At 45.2% G+C, this 17,678-nt stretch overlaps 1 protein-coding gene across 1 annotated transcript in view; it reads left to right on the forward strand.

Annotated features, from left to right (window-relative positions):
- The window catches only part of LOC106584609 (switch-associated protein 70), a 29,817-nt gene extending 14,531 nt beyond the window's left edge, over positions 1 to 15,286 (forward strand). Inside the window, exons 8-12 of the mRNA XM_014170082.2 lie at positions 8,248 to 8,355; positions 11,469 to 11,635; positions 13,387 to 13,585; positions 13,933 to 14,029; positions 14,250 to 15,286. Coding sequence (XP_014025557.2) covers positions 8,248 to 8,355; positions 11,469 to 11,635; positions 13,387 to 13,585; positions 13,933 to 14,029; positions 14,250 to 14,368 — 690 coding nt within the window. The 3' untranslated portion in view covers positions 14,369 to 15,286. The remainder of the gene's footprint in view (positions 1 to 8,247; positions 8,356 to 11,468; positions 11,636 to 13,386; positions 13,586 to 13,932; positions 14,030 to 14,249) is intronic.
- Positions 15,287 to 17,678: the final 2,392 nt, after the last annotated feature.

Consider the following 17,678-nt stretch of genomic DNA (forward strand, 5'->3'; position numbering starts at 1 on the left):
ACAACCGGCAAAACAGTTCGTCTTTCAATCACCCACATGGGTATAACCAATGAGGAGATGGCACGTGGGTACCTGCTTCTATAAACCAATGAGGAGATGGGAGAGGCAGGACTTTCAGCGCGATCTGCTCTTTGGCGCACGTGAGCAGTGTGGGTGCAATAATTGAATAACATGGATTTCTACATTTATTTTGCGACGCTCACGCACGCAACTTGTCTGGTCTGGTCAGCATGTTAGTCTAAGATTGTTAGTGCTGTTAGACTAACTGGAAGTCATGAGTATGTTTGCTGGAACACCCAAAACAGTGGGAAGGCAGAGGGAAAGTGTTTTCTCTCTACAGCTGTAAGCTCTGAATTTGATCACCCTTTTGTTGCTTAAAAATTTCCTGCACTGCAGGACATGCAGAGAAGCTTCATGGTTTACATTAATTCACTGAAAACCCGCACTAACACATGGTTATACTAACAGCAGGGGAGAGCGGGGTAAGTTGAGCAACCCTTGTTGCTAGGAAACCATACACAAAATGTATAATTTTACCAAATATTTAGGAACAGGTCTGTGAAGGAAAAAAACACATGGAAAAGTGGTAAGCAAGTTAGGCTCCCCCAAAATATTCTGTCAAATTAATTTACTGTTATAGGTTTCGTGATGCTTGTATATAAACCTAAGTAGATGATTTTAAGATTGTTCAATACAGTGCCTTCAGAAAGTATTCATCAAATCAAACTTTATTTGCCACATGCGCCAAATACAACAAGTGTAGACTTTACCGTGAAATGCTTACTTACAAGCCCTTAATAACCTGTTAGGGCTAGGGGGCAGTATTTACACGGCCGGATAAAAAACGTACCCGATTTAATCTGGTTATTACTACTGCCCAGAAACTAGAATATGCATATAATTATTGGCTTTGGATAGAAAACTCCCTAAAGTTTCTAAAACTGTTTGAATGGTGTCTGTGAGTATAACAGAACTCGCATGGCAGGCAAAAACCTGAGAAGATTCCTTACAGGAAGTGGCCTGTCTGACAAGTTCTTGTTCTTCTTGACTCTCTTTATTGAAAACTGAGGATCTTTGCTGTAACGTGACACTTCCTACGGCTCCCATAGGCTCTCAGAACCCGGGAAAAAGCTGAATGATGTAATTCCAGCCCCTGGCTGAAAAACATTAGCGCCTTTGGTAAGTGGTCTATCAGAGGACAATCAGACTGAGGCGCGTGCACGAGGCGACCCCATGTTTTTATTTTCTCTCTCTTTGAACGTAAACACGCTTTCCCGGTCGGAATATTATCGTTTTTTTACGAGAAAAATTGAATAAAAATTGATTTTAAACAGCGGTTGACATGCTTCGAAGTACGGTAATGGAATATTTAGAAATGTTTTGTCACGAAATGCGTCGTGCGCGTCACCCTTCTTTACACTTCGGATAGTGTCTTGAACGCACAAACAAAACAGAGGATATTTGAACATAACTATGGATTATTTTGAACCAAACCAACATTTGTTATTGAAGTAGAAGTCCTGGGAGTGCATTCTGACAAAGAACAGCAAAGGTAATAACATTTTTCTTATAGTAAATCTGACTTTGGTGAGGGCTAAACTTGGTGGGTGTCTAAATAGCTAGCCCTGTGATGCCGGGCTATCTACTCAGAATTTTGCAAAATGTGCTTTCACCGAAAAGCTATTTTAAAATCGGACATAGCGAGTGCATAGAGGAGTTCTGTATCTATAATTCTTAAAATAATTGTTATGTTTTTTGTGAACGTTTATCGTGAGTAATTTAGTAAATTCACCGGAAGTGTTCGGTGGGAATGCTAGTTCTGAACGTCACATGCTAATGTAAAAAGCTGGTTTTTGATATAAATATGAACTTGATTGAACAAAACATGCATGTATTGTATAACATAATGTCCTAGGTGTGTCAGCTGATGAAGATCATCAAAGGTTAGTGCTGCATTTAGCTGTGGTTTGGGTTTATGTGACATTATATGCTAGCTTGAAAAATGGGTGTCTGATTATTTCTGGCTGGGTACTCTGCTGACATAATCTAATGTTTTGCTTTCGTTGTAAAGCCTTTTTGAAATCGGACAGTGTGGTTAGATTAACGAGAGTCTTGTCTTTAAAATGGTGTAAAATAGTCATATGTTTGAGAAATTGAAGTAATAGCATTTCTAAGGTATTTGAATAACGCGCCACAGGATTCCACTGGCTGTTACGTAGGTGGGACGATTTCGTCCCACCTTCCCTAGAGAGGTTAACCAACAGTGCTGGGGGGTGGTGTGTGTCAATGTAAATTGTCCGGTGGCGATTTTTATGAATTGTTCAGCAGTCTAATGGCTTGGGGGTAGAAGCTGTTGTGGAGCCTTTTGGTCCTAGACTTGGTACTCCGGTACCGCTTGCCTTGCGGTAGCAGAGAAAACAGTCTATAACCTGGGTGTCTCTGACAATTTTATGGGCTTTCCTCTGACACCGCCTATTATATACAGTTGAAGTCAGAAGTTTACATACACCTTAGCCAAATACATTTAAACAGTTTTTCACAATTCCTGACATTTTAATCCTAGTAAAAATTCCCTGTCTTAGGTCAGTTAGGATCACCACTTTATTTTAAGAATGTGAAATGTCAGAATAATAGTAGAGAGAATGATTTATTTCAGCTTTTATTTCTTTCATCACATTCCCAGTGGGTCAGAAGTTTACATACACTCAACTAGTATTTGGTAGCGTTGCCTTTAAATTGTTTATCTTGGGTCAAACTTTTTGGGTAGCCTTCTACAAGCTTCCCACAATAAGTTGGGTGAATTTTGGCCCATTCCTCCTGACAGAGCTGGTGTAAATGAGTCAAGTTGTAGGCTTCCTTGCTCGTGCACGCTTTTTCAGTTCTGCCCACACATTTTCTATAGGATCGGGGTCAGGGCTTTGTGATGGCCACTCCAATACCTTGACTTTGTTGTCCTTAAGCCATTTTGCCACAACTTTGGAAGTATGCTTGAGGTCATTGTCCATTTGGAAGACCCATTTGCGACCAAGCTTTAACTTCCTGACTGATGTCTTGAGATGTTGCCTCAATATATCCACATAATTTTCCTTCTCATGATGCAATCTATTTTGTGAAGTGCACCAGTCCCTCCTGCAGCAAAGCACCCCCACAACATGATGCTGCCACCCCCGTGCTTCATGGTTGTGATGGTGTTCTTCGTCTTGCAAGCATCCCCCTTTTTCCTCCAAACATAACGATGGGCATTATGGCCAAACAGTGACTGGGTGTGTTAACACACCATCCAAAGTGTAACTAATAACTTCACCATGCTCAAAGGGATATTCAATGTCAGGTAACTTTATGTGTGGGGTACAGAGATGAGGTAGTCATTCATAAACCATGTTAAACACTATTATTGTACACAGAGTGAGTCCATGTAACTTATTATGCCACTTGTTAAGTACATTTCTACTCCTTAACTTATTTAGGCTTGCCACAACAAAGTGGTTGAATACTTATTGACTCAAAGACATTTCAGCTTTACGTGTTTAATGGATTTGTAAATTTTTCGAAAAACACAATTCCACTTTGACGTAATGAGTTATTGTGTGTTGGCCAGTGCCAAAAAAACCACACAAATTTAATCAATTTAAAATTCAGGCTGTAACAAAACAAAATGTGGAAGAAGTCAAGGAGTGTGAATACTTTCTGAAGGTGCTTTACATCAGTTGGGGTCTCTAGCTTAAACATGAGGTCATAAACCTAGCATGAAAGTGCATCCATTTGGCTGTGTGCGCTAAAATAGTACAAATGTTTCCCATGGGGTAAGTTGAGTCAATGTCAAGTTGAGCAAATTGAAGTGTTTGCTTCCCAGGTGTAATGCAAGGCCCTGTTACCTCATATCCCAGCGACTAAAAAGTACAAAGTGTTTGTTAGGTGTTAAACCTGTGTTAAAAGATGCTTAAAATGATTAAAAGACAAGAAAGCAGTTGTGATTAGGTGGAATTGTATTTGGGAAATGAAGCTAGACATTGTTTTAAAGGGTAGTGGTCAAATTAAATGCTGTGTAGACATTTGTAGGCGACTTAACTTACCCTGTCCCAGCTCAGCTCAGCCCTGTCCCGCAGCTCAGCTCAGCCCTGTCCCGCAGCTCAGCTCAGCCCTGTCCCGCAGCTCAGCTCAGCCCTGTCCCGCAGCTCAGCTCAGCCCTGTCCCGCAGCTCAGCTCAGCCCTGTCGCTCAGCTCAGCTCAGCCCTGTCCCGCAGCTCAGCTCAGCCCTGTCCCGCAGCTCAGCTCAGCCCTGTCCCGCAGCTCAGCTCAGCCCTGTCCCGCAGCTCAGCTCAGCCCTGTCCCGCAGCTCAGCTCAGCCCTGTCCCGCAGCTCAGCTCAGCCCTGTCGCTCAGCTCAGCTCAGCTCAGACCTGTCCCGCAGCTCAGCTCAGCTCAGCCCTGTCCCGCAGCTCAGCTCAGCTCAGCCCTGTCCCGCAGCTCAGCTCAGCCCTGTCCCGCAGCTCAGCTCAGCACTGTCCCGAGGGCAGCTCAGCACTGTCCCGAGGGCAGCTCAGCTCAGCACTGTCCCGAGGGCAGCTCAGCTCAGCACTGTCCCGAGGGCAGCTCAGCTCAGCACTGTCCCGAGGGCAGCTCAGCTCAGCCCTGTCCCGAGGGCAGCTCAGCTCAGCCCTGTCCCGAGGGCAGCTCAGCTCAGCCCTGTCCCGAGGGCAGCTCAGCTCAGCCCTGTCCCGAGGGCAGCTCAGCTCAGCCCTGTCCCGAGGGCAGCTCAGCTCAGCCCTGTCCCGAGGGCAGCTCAGCTCAGCCCTGTCCCGAGGGCAGCTCAGCTCAGCACTGTCCCGAGGGCAGCTCAGCTCAGCACTGTCCCGAGGGCAGCTCAGCTCAGCACTGTCCCGAGGGCAGCTCAGCTCAGCACTGTCCCGAGGGCAGCTCAGCTCAGCACTGTCCCGAGGGCAGCTCAGCTCATTACTGTCCCGAGGGCAGCTCAGCTCATTACTGTCCCGAGGGCAGCTCAGCTCATTACTGTCCCGAGGGCAGCTCAGCTCATTACTGTCCCGAGGGCAGCTCAGCTCATTACTGTCCCGAGGGCAGCTCAGCTCATTACTGTCCCGAGGGCAGCTCAGCTCATTACTGTCCCGAGGGCAGCTCAGCTCAGCCCTGTCCCGAGGGCAGCTCAGCTCAGCTCAGCCCTGTCTCGAGGGCAGCTCAGCTCAGCTCAGCCCTGTCTCGAGGGCAGCTCAGCTCAGCTCAGCCCTGTCTCGAGGGCAGCTCAGCTCAGCTCAGCCCTGTCTCGAGGGCAGCTCAGCTCAGCTCAGCCCTGTCCCGAGGGCAGCTCAGCTCAGCCCTGTCTCGAGGGCAGCTCAGCTCAGCTCAGCCCTGTCCCGATGGCAGCTCAGCTCAGCCCTGTCCCGATGGCAGCTCAGCTCAGCCCTGTCCCGATGGCAGCTCAGCTCAGCCCTGTCCCGATGGCAGCTCAGCTCAGCACTGTCCCGAGGGCAGCTCAGCTCAGCACTGTCCCGAGGGCAGCTCAGCTCATTACTGTCCCGAGGGCAGCTCAGCTCAGCCCTGTCCCGAGGGCAGCTCAGCTCAGCCCTGTCCCGAGGGCAGCTCAGCTCAGCTCAGCCCTGTCTCGAGGGCAGCTCAGCTCAGCTCAGCCCTGTCTCGAGGGCAGCTCAGCTCAGCTCAGCCCTGTCCCGAGGGCAGCTCAGCTCAGCCCTGTCCCGATGGCAGCTCAGCTCAGCCCTGTCCCGATGGCAGCTCAGCCCTGTCCCGATGGCAGCTCAGCTCAGCCCTGTCCCGATGGCAGCTCAGCTCAGCCCTGTCCCGATGGCAGCTCAGCTCAGCCCTGTCCCGATGGCAGCTCAGCTCAGCCCTGTCCCGCAGCTCAGCTCAGCCCTGTCCCGCAGCTCAGCTCACCCCTGTCCCGCAGCTCAGCTCAGCTTACCCCTGTCCCTCAGCTCAGCTCAGCCCTGTCCCGCAGCTCAGCTCAGCTCAGCCCTCTCCCGCAGCTCAGCTCACCCCTGTCCCGCAGCTCACCCCTGTCCTGCAGCTCAGCCCAGCTCACCCCTGTCCTGCAGCTCAGCCCAGCTCACCCCTGTCCCGGAGCTCAGCTCAGCCCTGTCCCGCAGCTCAGCTCAGCCCTGTCTCGCTAGTCACCCCTGTCCTGCAGCTCAGCCCAGCACATCCCTGTCCCGGAGCTCAACCCTGTCCCGGAGCTCACCCCTGTCCCGGAGCTCACCCCTGTCCCGGAGCTCACCCCTGTCCCGGAGCTCACCCCTGTCCCGCAGCTCAGCCCACCTTATCCTGTCCCGCAGCTCAGCCCACCTTATCCTGTCCCGCAGCTCAGCCCACCTTATCCTGTCCCGCAGCTCAGCCCACCTTATCCTGTCCCGCAGCTCAGCTCACCTTATCCTGTCCCGCAGCTCAGCTCACCTTATCCTGTCCCGCAGCTCAGCTCACCTAATCCTGTCCCGCAGCTCAGCTCACCTTATCCTGTCCCGCAGCTCAGCTCACCTTATCCTGTCCCGCAGCTCAGCTCACCTTATCCTGTCCCGCAGCTCAACTCAACTTATTCTGTCCCGCAGCTCAACTTACCCTGTCTTGTGCTGTCACTTCTATTTAACTCGTTTTTCTAACTACAGTACCTCTCTTAATCCTGATTTAAATTGTACAGTACCTCTTAATCCTGATTAAGTTCTTTAGTCTGGACTTCTGATGCAGTTTATTGACAGTTTAAATCCAATTATCGCTTCTCAGTTGGGTCTCTAATTGCAGATGAAATGTCACTTAAATTAGATGTTTCCTCATTTCACTAATCAGCAAACAAACATGGAATACATAGTGACAATATTCTGCTATTGAGCTGATTATACTAACAAGGCAGTTCCAGTTATGAGTGAAATAACATTCATAAATGTTGTCTTATGTGGTCATTGCATTTCACTGTTATAGTTCTAAAAAATTTTTTAAAAAAAAATACGTTTTATTCATGCTGTAGAGATTGGTAGAGAGATTGTGCTGTACATTCCAATACCAGTTCTTGTCCTCAATACCCATTGTAGCTGAGCTCTTATAGATGAGACCCTTGACAATTAATTTGGACAAACTCACACGAGACTTGCAATACAACAATACAACTTTATTGTCCAATGTAACACATATAGTGTAGCCGTGGACAATCATTGGATTTACTGAGGAAACAATCTCTCTTTGTTGCTCATTCATTATGCATCGGAGTAGAGGCACAATGAATGTTTAGACATTCTCCCATTGAGGTGCAACAAGTCCCCGTCTCTCGTACTCTCTAATACACACAGGACTGGAGATTGAGGGTCAACCCCCTTTAAACCTTTTAACCTTGGATTCACGTGTACACAATAGCCACTGTGATTGGCTGGTCACTTCACACTAACCTGCCATGGTGAGTGAGTAACGAACGAGAAAGGTCAAATGACGAGTCACAGCTGCATGGAAAGAGTCAAATGTTAGAGGAATCACCGATTTAACAACCATGGGGAAATCTGCAGTTCAAACATAACAAAATGACCTTGCCACTGTGTTGGCAAACACCTGAGCTATGGGGCTGTAGAAATGTAACCACTCTCAAATTCATAGACAGAGCTATGGATGCAGGGACTGACCATCTGTGAGATCAAAATGATGGTTTTAACCATGTTTTGAGTCTGCACACAATGTTGATTTACATTTACATTGTTTCACTCCATTGTTTGCAATCAAACTTAGATTTTGGGTTCTGATGGGCGTATGACAGTTGAACTAAGCTCATTAGGCATCTAAGTCATTTTTTTTCAATAGTCACTGTACATACAATTACAATTAAAGTCCAAAAATGGATGTACCAACTAAATAATGCCCCTTCTAAAAACAGTTGAGTAAAAATAGCTCATTTAGAAAGAAAAGAAATATACAACTCACTAAGATATATTACTTTCTATGCATTGTCAGCTCAAGATGACATTGGGAAATCTTTACAATACGTTTTTTTTGTGCTGCGACGACAAGTCAGACGTCAGTGCTGTGCTTGCAATTCCTCTTTAGGAGCTTTTCAGATTAGTTTTCTTTACAAAGCCGTATATCCATTAGCTTAGGTTAAGAATTTTGTTCATGCATTGCACTGGGTAGATTTAATTTTCAATTCAGCAAGTGATTTTAAATTCAGAAACGCAATCAACTTTGATGGAGAGAAGATTGTGTATCTGTCGTCAATTATGTAACGACTGTCCCCTCTGCTATTGGTCAGAAACTAGAGGAGGCTGCTACCAACGCGGCGGAGGAGGAGAGGAGCCGCCTGCAGACCCAGACTGAACAACAGGATCGCTACAGGATGGACCTGGAGAGGGAGAAAATGGTACCTACCTAGCTACTCACAATTTAGCGGTCAAAGGAGAATATGTTTGTACTGTAAACTACACCCACCGCTGACTACTACCCCTTATGTGGCCGGCTACTTAATTGACTTTAACAAAATTGCCCCTCACACTTTTAGTTGGCTAATTTTTCATTACACTGGCTACTTCAGAACTACAGATACACACTGCACCATGTGAGACTTCAATGAGTAGGTAGAAGTTGTCCTGCACCCTGAGACTTCAATGAGTAGGTAGAAGTTGTCCTGCACCATGTGAGACTTCAATGAGTAGGTAGAAGTTGTCCTGCACCATGTGAGACTTCAAGGAGTAGGTAGAAGTTGTCCGGCACCATGTGAGACTTCAAGGAGTAGGTAGAAGTTGTCCCTAACCACAGATTCAGCTTGTTCAGCATTTTCTCTTAATTTATTCAGTCAATTCTTGGGTCCATGAAAATGATTGCAACTTTCTAGTTCTTTCATCCTCCCATCTATACCCCTTAGCTCATAACCTTTGACATTTATTCCACACATCCTACTGACAGACTTTATAAATGTCATCTTCCGTTTATAGGACTGCCATCAATAAGGTTTCACATTTATTTCTCTCAGCTTAATAAGGTGTTACATTATTTCATTATTTCAGGCCAATGTCTGCTCTGTTTCAGGAAGTATCCAGAAGGGTTGCTTCCTCTTTTCTTTGTTATATGTATAAAAAAAGAACGGAACGTTTACAGATTGGCATTAGCGATGGAAAGTGTTTCCAATCATCACATAATTCATTTTCATAGCGTGAAGGGTAGGACTGAATGGTAGGAAGTTAGTGGGCATAGGATACAAAATCAAATGAGTGGTGATAAGATACAATGGGTCTCCAATAAATATATGAAAGAGAAGATGCAATGGGTTAAATTAGTTATATTAAAGGGATAGTTCAGCCATATTAGATTCAATAAGTGAGTTAAATAGACTGCTTGGCTGACAATGTGCATCAATGAATGGTCAAATAGCTGGCAACAAGGACAAGAAGCTGCCATGTGGGGAATTGTAGGTGGCTCGTTTCAGCCCGTTTTACACTATATAAACAAAAGTATGTGGACACCCCTTCAAATTAGTGGATTCGGGCTATTTCAGCCACACCTGTTGCTGACAGGAGTATAAAATTGAGCACACATCCTTGCAATCTCCATAGACAAACATTGGCAGTAGAATGGCGTTACTGAAGAGCTCAGTGACTTTCAACGTGGCACTGTCATAGGATGCCACCTTTACAACAATTTAGTTCATAAAATTTCTGCCCTGCTAGAACTGCCCCGGACAACTGTAAGTACTCGTATTGTGAAGTGGAAACGTCTAGGAACAACAACGACTCAGCTTCGAAGTGGTAGGCCACTCAAGCTCACAGAACAGGACCGCTGAGTGTTAAAGTGCGTAAAAATCATCTGTCCTCAGTTGCAACACTCACTACCGAGTTTCAAACTGCCTCTGGAAGCAACGTCAGCACAAGAACTGTTCGTCGGGAGCTTCATGAAATGGGTTTCCATGGCCGAGCAGCCGCACACAAACCTAAAATCACCATTCGCAATGCTAAGCGTCAGCTGGAGTGGTGTAAAGCTTGCTGCCATTGGACTCTGGAGCAGTGCAAACGCATTCTCTGGAGTGATCAATCACTCTTCACCATCTGGCAGTCTGACAGATGAATCTGGGTTTGGTGGATGCCAGGAGAAAGCTACCTGCCCCAATGCATAGTGCCAACTGTAAAGTTTGGTGGAGGAGGAATAATGTTCTGGGGCTGTTTTTCATGGTTCGGGCTATGCTCCTTAGATCCAGTGAAGGGAAATCTTAACGCTACAGCATACAATGACATTCTAGACGATTCTTTGCGTCCAACTTTGTGGCAACAGTTTGGGGAAAGCCCTTTCCTGTTTCAGCATGACAATGTCCCCGTGCACAAATTGAGGTCCATACAGAAATGGTTTGTCGAGATCGGTGTGGAAGAACTTGACTGGCCTGCACAGAGCCCTGACCTCAACCCTATTGAACACCTTTGGGATGAATTGGAAAGCCGACTGCAAGCAAGGCCTAATTGCCTAACATCAGTGCCCAACCTCACTAATGCACCTGTGGCTGAATGGAAGCAAGTCCCCGCAGCCATGTTCCAACATCTAGTGGAAAGCCTTTCCAGAAGAGTGGAGGCTGTTATAGCAGCAAATGATTTTGAAATGAAATGTTTGACGAGCAGGTGTCCACATACTTTTGGTCACATAATGTATCTCGTTATTGATACCATGTCTTGTTTTGACGGATTCGCTAGCTAGCTAACCAACTGTAACAAGATATTTGAGAGACAACAAGTGCTCATTGTGCAAATGTATGTTTTCAAGAAACATTTGGAGACGAAATATACTTTTCCTGTTGTCAACAGTCTTAAGCCAACTCTGTCTGTTTTTCTCCATAGTTGTGCACACGTTGGTTTTGTTGCTAACCAACCAACCCCTTCTATCAGTGCTATAACCTACTAAGCACTGACTCCTCAGGTCCAAGAGTACCAATAGATTTAGTTTTAGAGAACTGTGGTGCTCTTTCTACATTGTCTTGTTGCTGGTCTTCAGGTGGACTGTGGTGCTCTTTCTACATTGTCTTGTTGCTGGTCTTTAGGTGAACTGTGGTGCTCTTTCTACATTGTCTTGTTGCTGGTCTTCAGGTGAACTGTGGTGCTCTTTCTACATTGTCTTGTTGCTGGTCTTCAGGTGAACTGTGGTGCTCTTTCTACATTGTCTTGTTGCTGGTCTTCAGGTGAACTGTGGTGCTCTTTCTACATTGTCTTGTTGCTGGTCTTCAGGTGAACTGTGGTGCTCTTTCTACATTGTCTTGTTGCTGGTCTTCAGGTGAACTGTGGTGCTCTTTCTACATTGTCTTGTTGCTGGTCTTTAGGTGAACTGTGGTGCTCTTTCTACATTGTCTTGTTGCTGGTCTTCAGGTGAACTGCAGTTCTTTCTACATTGTCTTGTTGCTGGTCTTCAGGTGAACTGTGGTGCTCTTTCTACATTGTCTTGTTGCTGGTCTTCAGGTGAACTGTGGTGCTCTTTCTACATTGTCTTGTTGCTGGTCTTCAGGTGCGACAGGAGATGGAGGAGCAGGTGGCCCAGAAGTCCAGTGAGCTGGAGCAGTACCTGCAGCGCGTCCATGAGCTGGAAGACATGTACCACCGCCTGGAGGACGCCCTGGAGGACGAGAAACGTGCCAGGCAGGACGAGGAGACGGTCCGCAGGCTCCAGGCCCGGTCGGTGCTCCACGCACAGACACATAGGCAGGCATATACTGTACATAGGCAGGCATATACTGTACATAGGCAGGCATATACTGTACATAGGCACGCATGCACACTCTTGAGATGAATTGATGGACTTGATTGTCTCTCTGACTGAGTCACTGTAAGTGGAGTGAGTCAGTGTGGAAGAGGGTGACACACACACACACACACACAATTCTGTTTCTGTGGATACACTGAGACACAAGGGGGCCACACACACACACCAAGGCATCTACATGTTTCCTACATAGACATAGGCAACAGTCCCTCCCGTCCAGACACCCTTCCTTCCTCTGTGCTGACATTTGTGCTTCTCTGGGCTCAGCACTTTTCACATTGTGTTCTCAATGGGAATTTGTATGTGTGTGTGTTCGTGTGTATACCCCCAGGATGGATATGTATGCAATATAATTGTTTTGATGAACATATCCCTTTTGTTTGTATATTACACATTCTGAACTAAATGTTCCCTGTATTTAAAGTACGTCTCTCCAGGTTACTAGTGGAGACTGTTCCCTGTATTTAAAGTACGTCTCTCCAGGTTACTAGAGGAGACTGTTCCCTGTATTTAAAGTACGTCTCTCCAGGTTACTAGAGGAGACTGTTCCCTGTATTTAAAGTACGTCTCTCCAGGTTACTAGAGGAGGAGGCTGTTCCCTGTATTTAAAGTACGTCTCTCCAGGTTACTATAGGAGGAGGCTGTTCCCTGTACTTAATGTACGTCTCTCCAGGTTACTAGAGGAGGCTGTTCCCTGTATTTAAAGTACGTCTCTCCAGGTTACTAGAGGAGACTGTTTCCTGTATTTAAAGTACGTCTCTCCAGGTTACTATAGGAGGAGGCTGTTCCCTGTACTTAAAGTACGTCTCTCCAGGTTACTAGAGGAGACTGTTCCCTGTATTTAAAGTACGTCTCTCCAGGTTACTAGAGGAGGCTGTTCCCTGTATTTAAAGTACGTCTCTCCAGGTTACTAGAGGAGACTGTTTCCTGTATTTAAAGTACGTCTCTCCAGGTTACTATAGGAGGAGGCTGTTCCCTGTACTTAAAGTACGTCTCTCCAGGTTACTAGAGGAGACTGTTCCCTGTATTTAAAGTACCTCTCTCCAGGTTACTAGAGGAGGCTGTTCCCTGTACTTAATGTACGTCTCTCCAGGTTACTAGAAGAGGCTGTTCCCTGTATTTAAAGTACGTCTCTCCAGGTTACTATAGGAGGAGGCTGTTCCCTGTATTTAAAGTACGTCTCTCCAGGTTACTAGAGGAGACTGTTTCCTGTATTTAATGTACGTCTCTCCAGGTTACTAGAGGAGACTGTTTCCTGTATTTAATGTACGTCTCTCCAGGTTACTATAGGAGGAGGCTGTTCCCTGTATTTAAAGTACGTCTCTCCAGGTTACTAGAGGAGACTGTTTCCTGTATTTAAAGTACGTCTCTCCAGGTTACTATAGGAGGAGGCTGTTCCCTGTATTTAAAGTACGTCTCTCCAGGTTACTAGAGGAGACTGTTTCCTGTATTTAAAGTACGTCTCTCCAGGTTACTATAGGAGGAGGCTGTTCCCTGTATTTAAAGTACGTCTCTCCAGGTTACTAGAGGAGGAGGCTGTTCCCTGTATTTAAAGTACGTCTCTCCAGGTTACTAGAGGAGGAGGCTGTTCCCTGTATTTAAAGTACGTCTCTCCAGGTTACTAGAGGAGACTGTTCCCTGTACTTAATGTACGTCTCTCCAGGTTACTAGAGGAGGAGGCTGTCAAGCGGGCTGAGCTGGAACAGATCCACCTCCACCAGCAGAGGGCCATCTCTGAGACAGAAGTGGAGAAGCAGGAGCTGCGGAAGGAGGGAACGGCCAAGGAGAATGCCCTGCAGGCTGCCATGCTGCAGCTGGAGCAGCTAGAGAAAGAGAGGCAGGGGGCACTGGAGCAGTACCAGGTGAGACATGTTTTAGGGCCGGTTTCCAGGACAAAGATTCACGGCCTATTTCTGGACTAAAATGTACTTTGAACAAAGATTCTCAATTATTTTCAGTTCAGGAGTAGGACTCATTTTGTTCTGCTGGAACAGGGATGCTGTGTGAGGCTAGAACAATACCTTTTTTGTGGTGCTAGAACAATACCTAATTATACATGTAGGGGGTGCTAGAACGGTGGGTGCCTTGTGAAGCAAATAGTACCAGATGACAATTGTAGGTGGCAGTAGAGGTCTACAGATGAGCCATGGATTGTCCTGTTTCACTATCAAAAAAACAACTGAAATCGTATTTTCTTTGTTTGTCACAGGAGGTAGTGCAGAAACTGGAGGATGCAGCAAATAACACCAGGACCTGGAAACATAAAGTGTCCCACCATGAGGGATTAGTCCGCCTCGTTCAACCAGGTAACACAACACTATATTACTGTACACTTTCCTCCTTTTATCAGTACTCTCTCTTCATTCTTCCCTCTGTTGTGTTGTTTTTTGTTCACCCTCTCTGGGTGCATCTCAATAATCTAAAGTGGCTTCCTTTCCTCATTTACTTTCCTTTGTCTTCACTGATGTAAATTAACTTTCCTTTGTCTGCGCTGATGTGAGTGAACTTTCTGATTTGTTTTCTCAGGTTCGAAGGGGCCTCAGAAAATCACTAACTGGGGCCCAGCGGCCTTCACTGAGGCAGAACTGAGCTTGCGGAAGAAAGACTGGCAGGAGAGGAAGAGCCAACCCGCCGAGAACCAGTAGAGCCCCCATTCCCACATTCAACACACTCATGGTTGCTGGAACATTGATGCAATGTTGCCCTCAGTGTACCAAGTTGCGTCTTCAGCATTCGTTGACCAACTCAAAAGAAAACAGGGAAGACAGGCTTGTTTTTACACAGACACCAGGGTTGTGTTCATTAGGAAACGGCGAGGGCCTACCTGGACCTGTCCAATACGAAAGGCTCATTTTTGTTTTCTGTTGCAAAGCGTTTTGAAATGTTTTCTATTGCGTCCCCTAATGAACACAACCTAGTTCAGAGCAGGTGCTGCACAGATCTTGATACTACCTGGATAGCCTTAGAGGGAAATGAACAGCCAGATTAAAATTGCTTTCATATGAAGGAATAAAGGAGCTGCACACTTGACACTAATAAATGTATGTTTGGGAAAGTGGAGTCGTTTTTATCAAAATGTTTTTGAGCGTGTTTTGGCGTATTTCAATTTTTCCTAAGATTTCAGTTGTTTGTCTTTTTTAAATGTTAAAACTACAGCTTGCATAGTTTTAGGATGACTGTTTTTGGTTCCATTGTCAAAGTGATAGAATTTATAGCGCTTAAATAGCCCATGTAAGTATGAACAAAACTCCATGATAACATCATGAAAGGACAATTCATGGAAATCAAATGACCGGAGCTTATCTCAATAACTAGCCATCATACTGTACTGCTCTCAGTATTTCATGTCATTTTTGTGTACACATTCTGTAAGAAACAGGGCATTTTGCAACATTACACTTGAAGCATTGTTGCTAGCAAATTACAGGGCTTTGTACCCCGGTGCCAGAACCATGATCTTGGGGGATATAGTTGTTGTTGAACTTTTGGTATTTTCTATTCTTTAATGTGTGTAAATCGCTTAATACAGAACCCTGTAATAAAACATTACATCAATCTTTAAACAGTAGTTTTGTACAATCGTTGCAAGTAGTTACACATTTGTTCTCTATCAACTGATTATTGATATATAATTTAACAATGTTCATAACAGAACACAATAGACATCACAAGAGGTTGGTGGCGCCTTAATTGGGGAGGACGGGCTCGTGATAATGGTTGGAGTGGAATGGTATCAAACTCATGGTTTCCATGTGTTTGATGTCATTCTATTAGCTCAGTTCCAGCCATTTATTATGAGCTGTCCTCCCCTCAGCCGCCGCCACTGAAAGAAATAAGAACCCAGTCTCTGCAGTTGAAAAGTCGCTGCCAGCGATACAACAGGACTAGTATGGTTGTTTGAAATGATGTCCTCCAGGGGACACGATAGTTTCAGAAAAGGCAAGGCTATACATCGTTGGTTGTCATCTCCTACAAAAGCGTACCCCAGCTGGTGGTCCGCAGGCTTTTTTTTGGCCTCCCAAGTTTTGAGCCAAAAAAAAAAGTGTTTTAAAATTAGAATACATTTTTTTAATGGTTGGACATAAAAGACTGTAAAAATAATCAGCTCCAGGTGATTGTAATTTAGGAAATCTGTTCCCAAGTATTCCCATGCATAATAGAGATATGATAGTAAACAAATGTAAGCAAGTTTTGAAATTATGTTTTAGTCAAATATTAGAAATGTTTGGGCTTCTTGCGGTCAATTTCCAGTCTACAATTTATCTGTAATTATGTTCCGACCATTCGCTAAAGAAAAATTTGGCCCGCGGCTGAATCTAGTTGATGATCCCTACAACATTAATTTAAGTAAACTATGTCATGAATACAACCTGTTATGCTGTCAACTGTGTGTCTTCAGTGATGTTTCGATATTTCCATTACTTCACTACACAAACCCGCCACTTTCCAAAATAAAATAGATTCTTGTCTTCTCCTTACGTCTACGTTTACACAGGCAGCCCAGTTCTGATCTTTTGCCCAATTATTGTAGAAAGAGCTAAACTGATTGGTCAAAAGATCAGAATTGGGCTGCCTGTGTAAACCAATATTATCTGCATTGTTTAGTATTTATCTGCTGAAGAACTTTAACATTCTTTCATATTTTAAATAAATATCGTTTTCATAGCTTTTCTGGCCAAAATCTCTGGACTAGAAGATCCCGAAGGGCCTCTTCTAGTAAGTGGTGACGCAACTTATTCTTTGGCTGCAAAGGGGCAGCAGGTCAAGTGAAAAAACAAAGAGATGGAGGGAAAAATAAACTCTAAACAGGTGTAAACTCTAAACATCCCAAACTCTCAAAAGCCAATCAATCAAGCTAATCTGTTCTCCACAATACGAACTATTTAATTCACCCTGTCTTCCTTGCATATCGTGCAATCGTTGTTCATTTGCTTGAGTGAAAAGAGCGAGGGGCAGTCAGGAAAAAAACCTAAAGATGTGCTCCAGATGAGCTTCACATACACACACACCACAGCTGTACTAACAATGCTTTAAGCAACAGGGCAGCTTGTCATTAACGCCAAGCACCACTCCGGAAGCGCTCTGTCAAACCCCCTCCTTCCCCCCTCCACCCCCAGCGGAGTCTGCATCCCATCATGCCTCCTTAAACTTCCTCAAATTCATCAGCTCAGGGTTATGAGGCCTGCAGCCTGAGTACCACATTCCAGGGACGTGATGCGAAACAGAGAATGCAATAAATTCCCCCTCTGATCTGGAATCCATCGTGTGTATGTGTGTGTGTGTGTGTGTGTGTGTGTGTGTGTGTGTGTGTGTGTGTGTGTGTGTGTGTGTGTGTGCCTCAGTGTATCCACAAAGATGGAATCCATTGGGGGTGTGGGGGTGTGTGTGAGAGTTTCTCAGTGTATCCACAAAGATGGAATCCATTGGGTGTGTGTGTGTGTGTGTGTGTGAGAGCGAGAGAGAGTGTCTCAGTGTATCCACAAAGATGGAATCCGTTGGGGGTGTGTGAACTCGTGTCTCAGTGTATCCGCAGAGCAAGATACGCAGGAGTGCCTGCAAAAAAAGCCTGCAAATACAGACAATTTGGAAAGACAAAGGAATTTCAGGTATTTGCTTTGAAGGGGTACTCCAAGTTAAGGAGCCTCGAGTCTCTCTGGACCTGCTCTGGCTGTTTGGAGCGTAGGATATGCAAATAGATGGGTATATACTGTCTTACTCCATCAAATCAAATGTTATTTGTCACATGCGCCGAGTACAACAAGTGTAATGCTTACTTACAAGCCCTTAACAAACAATGCAGTTCAAGAAATAGAATTAAGAAAATATTGACTAAATAAACTAAAGTAAAAAATGTAATAAAAAGTAACACAGTAAAATAACAATACAGAGGCTATATACAGGGGATACCGGTACCGAGTCAATGTGAGAGGGTACAGGTTAGTTGAGGTAATTTGT

The sequence above is a fragment of the Salmo salar genome, chromosome ssa23, assembly GCF_905237065.1.
Source record: "Salmo salar chromosome ssa23, Ssal_v3.1, whole genome shotgun sequence".
Taxonomy (NCBI): domain Eukaryota; kingdom Metazoa; phylum Chordata; class Actinopteri; order Salmoniformes; family Salmonidae; genus Salmo; species Salmo salar.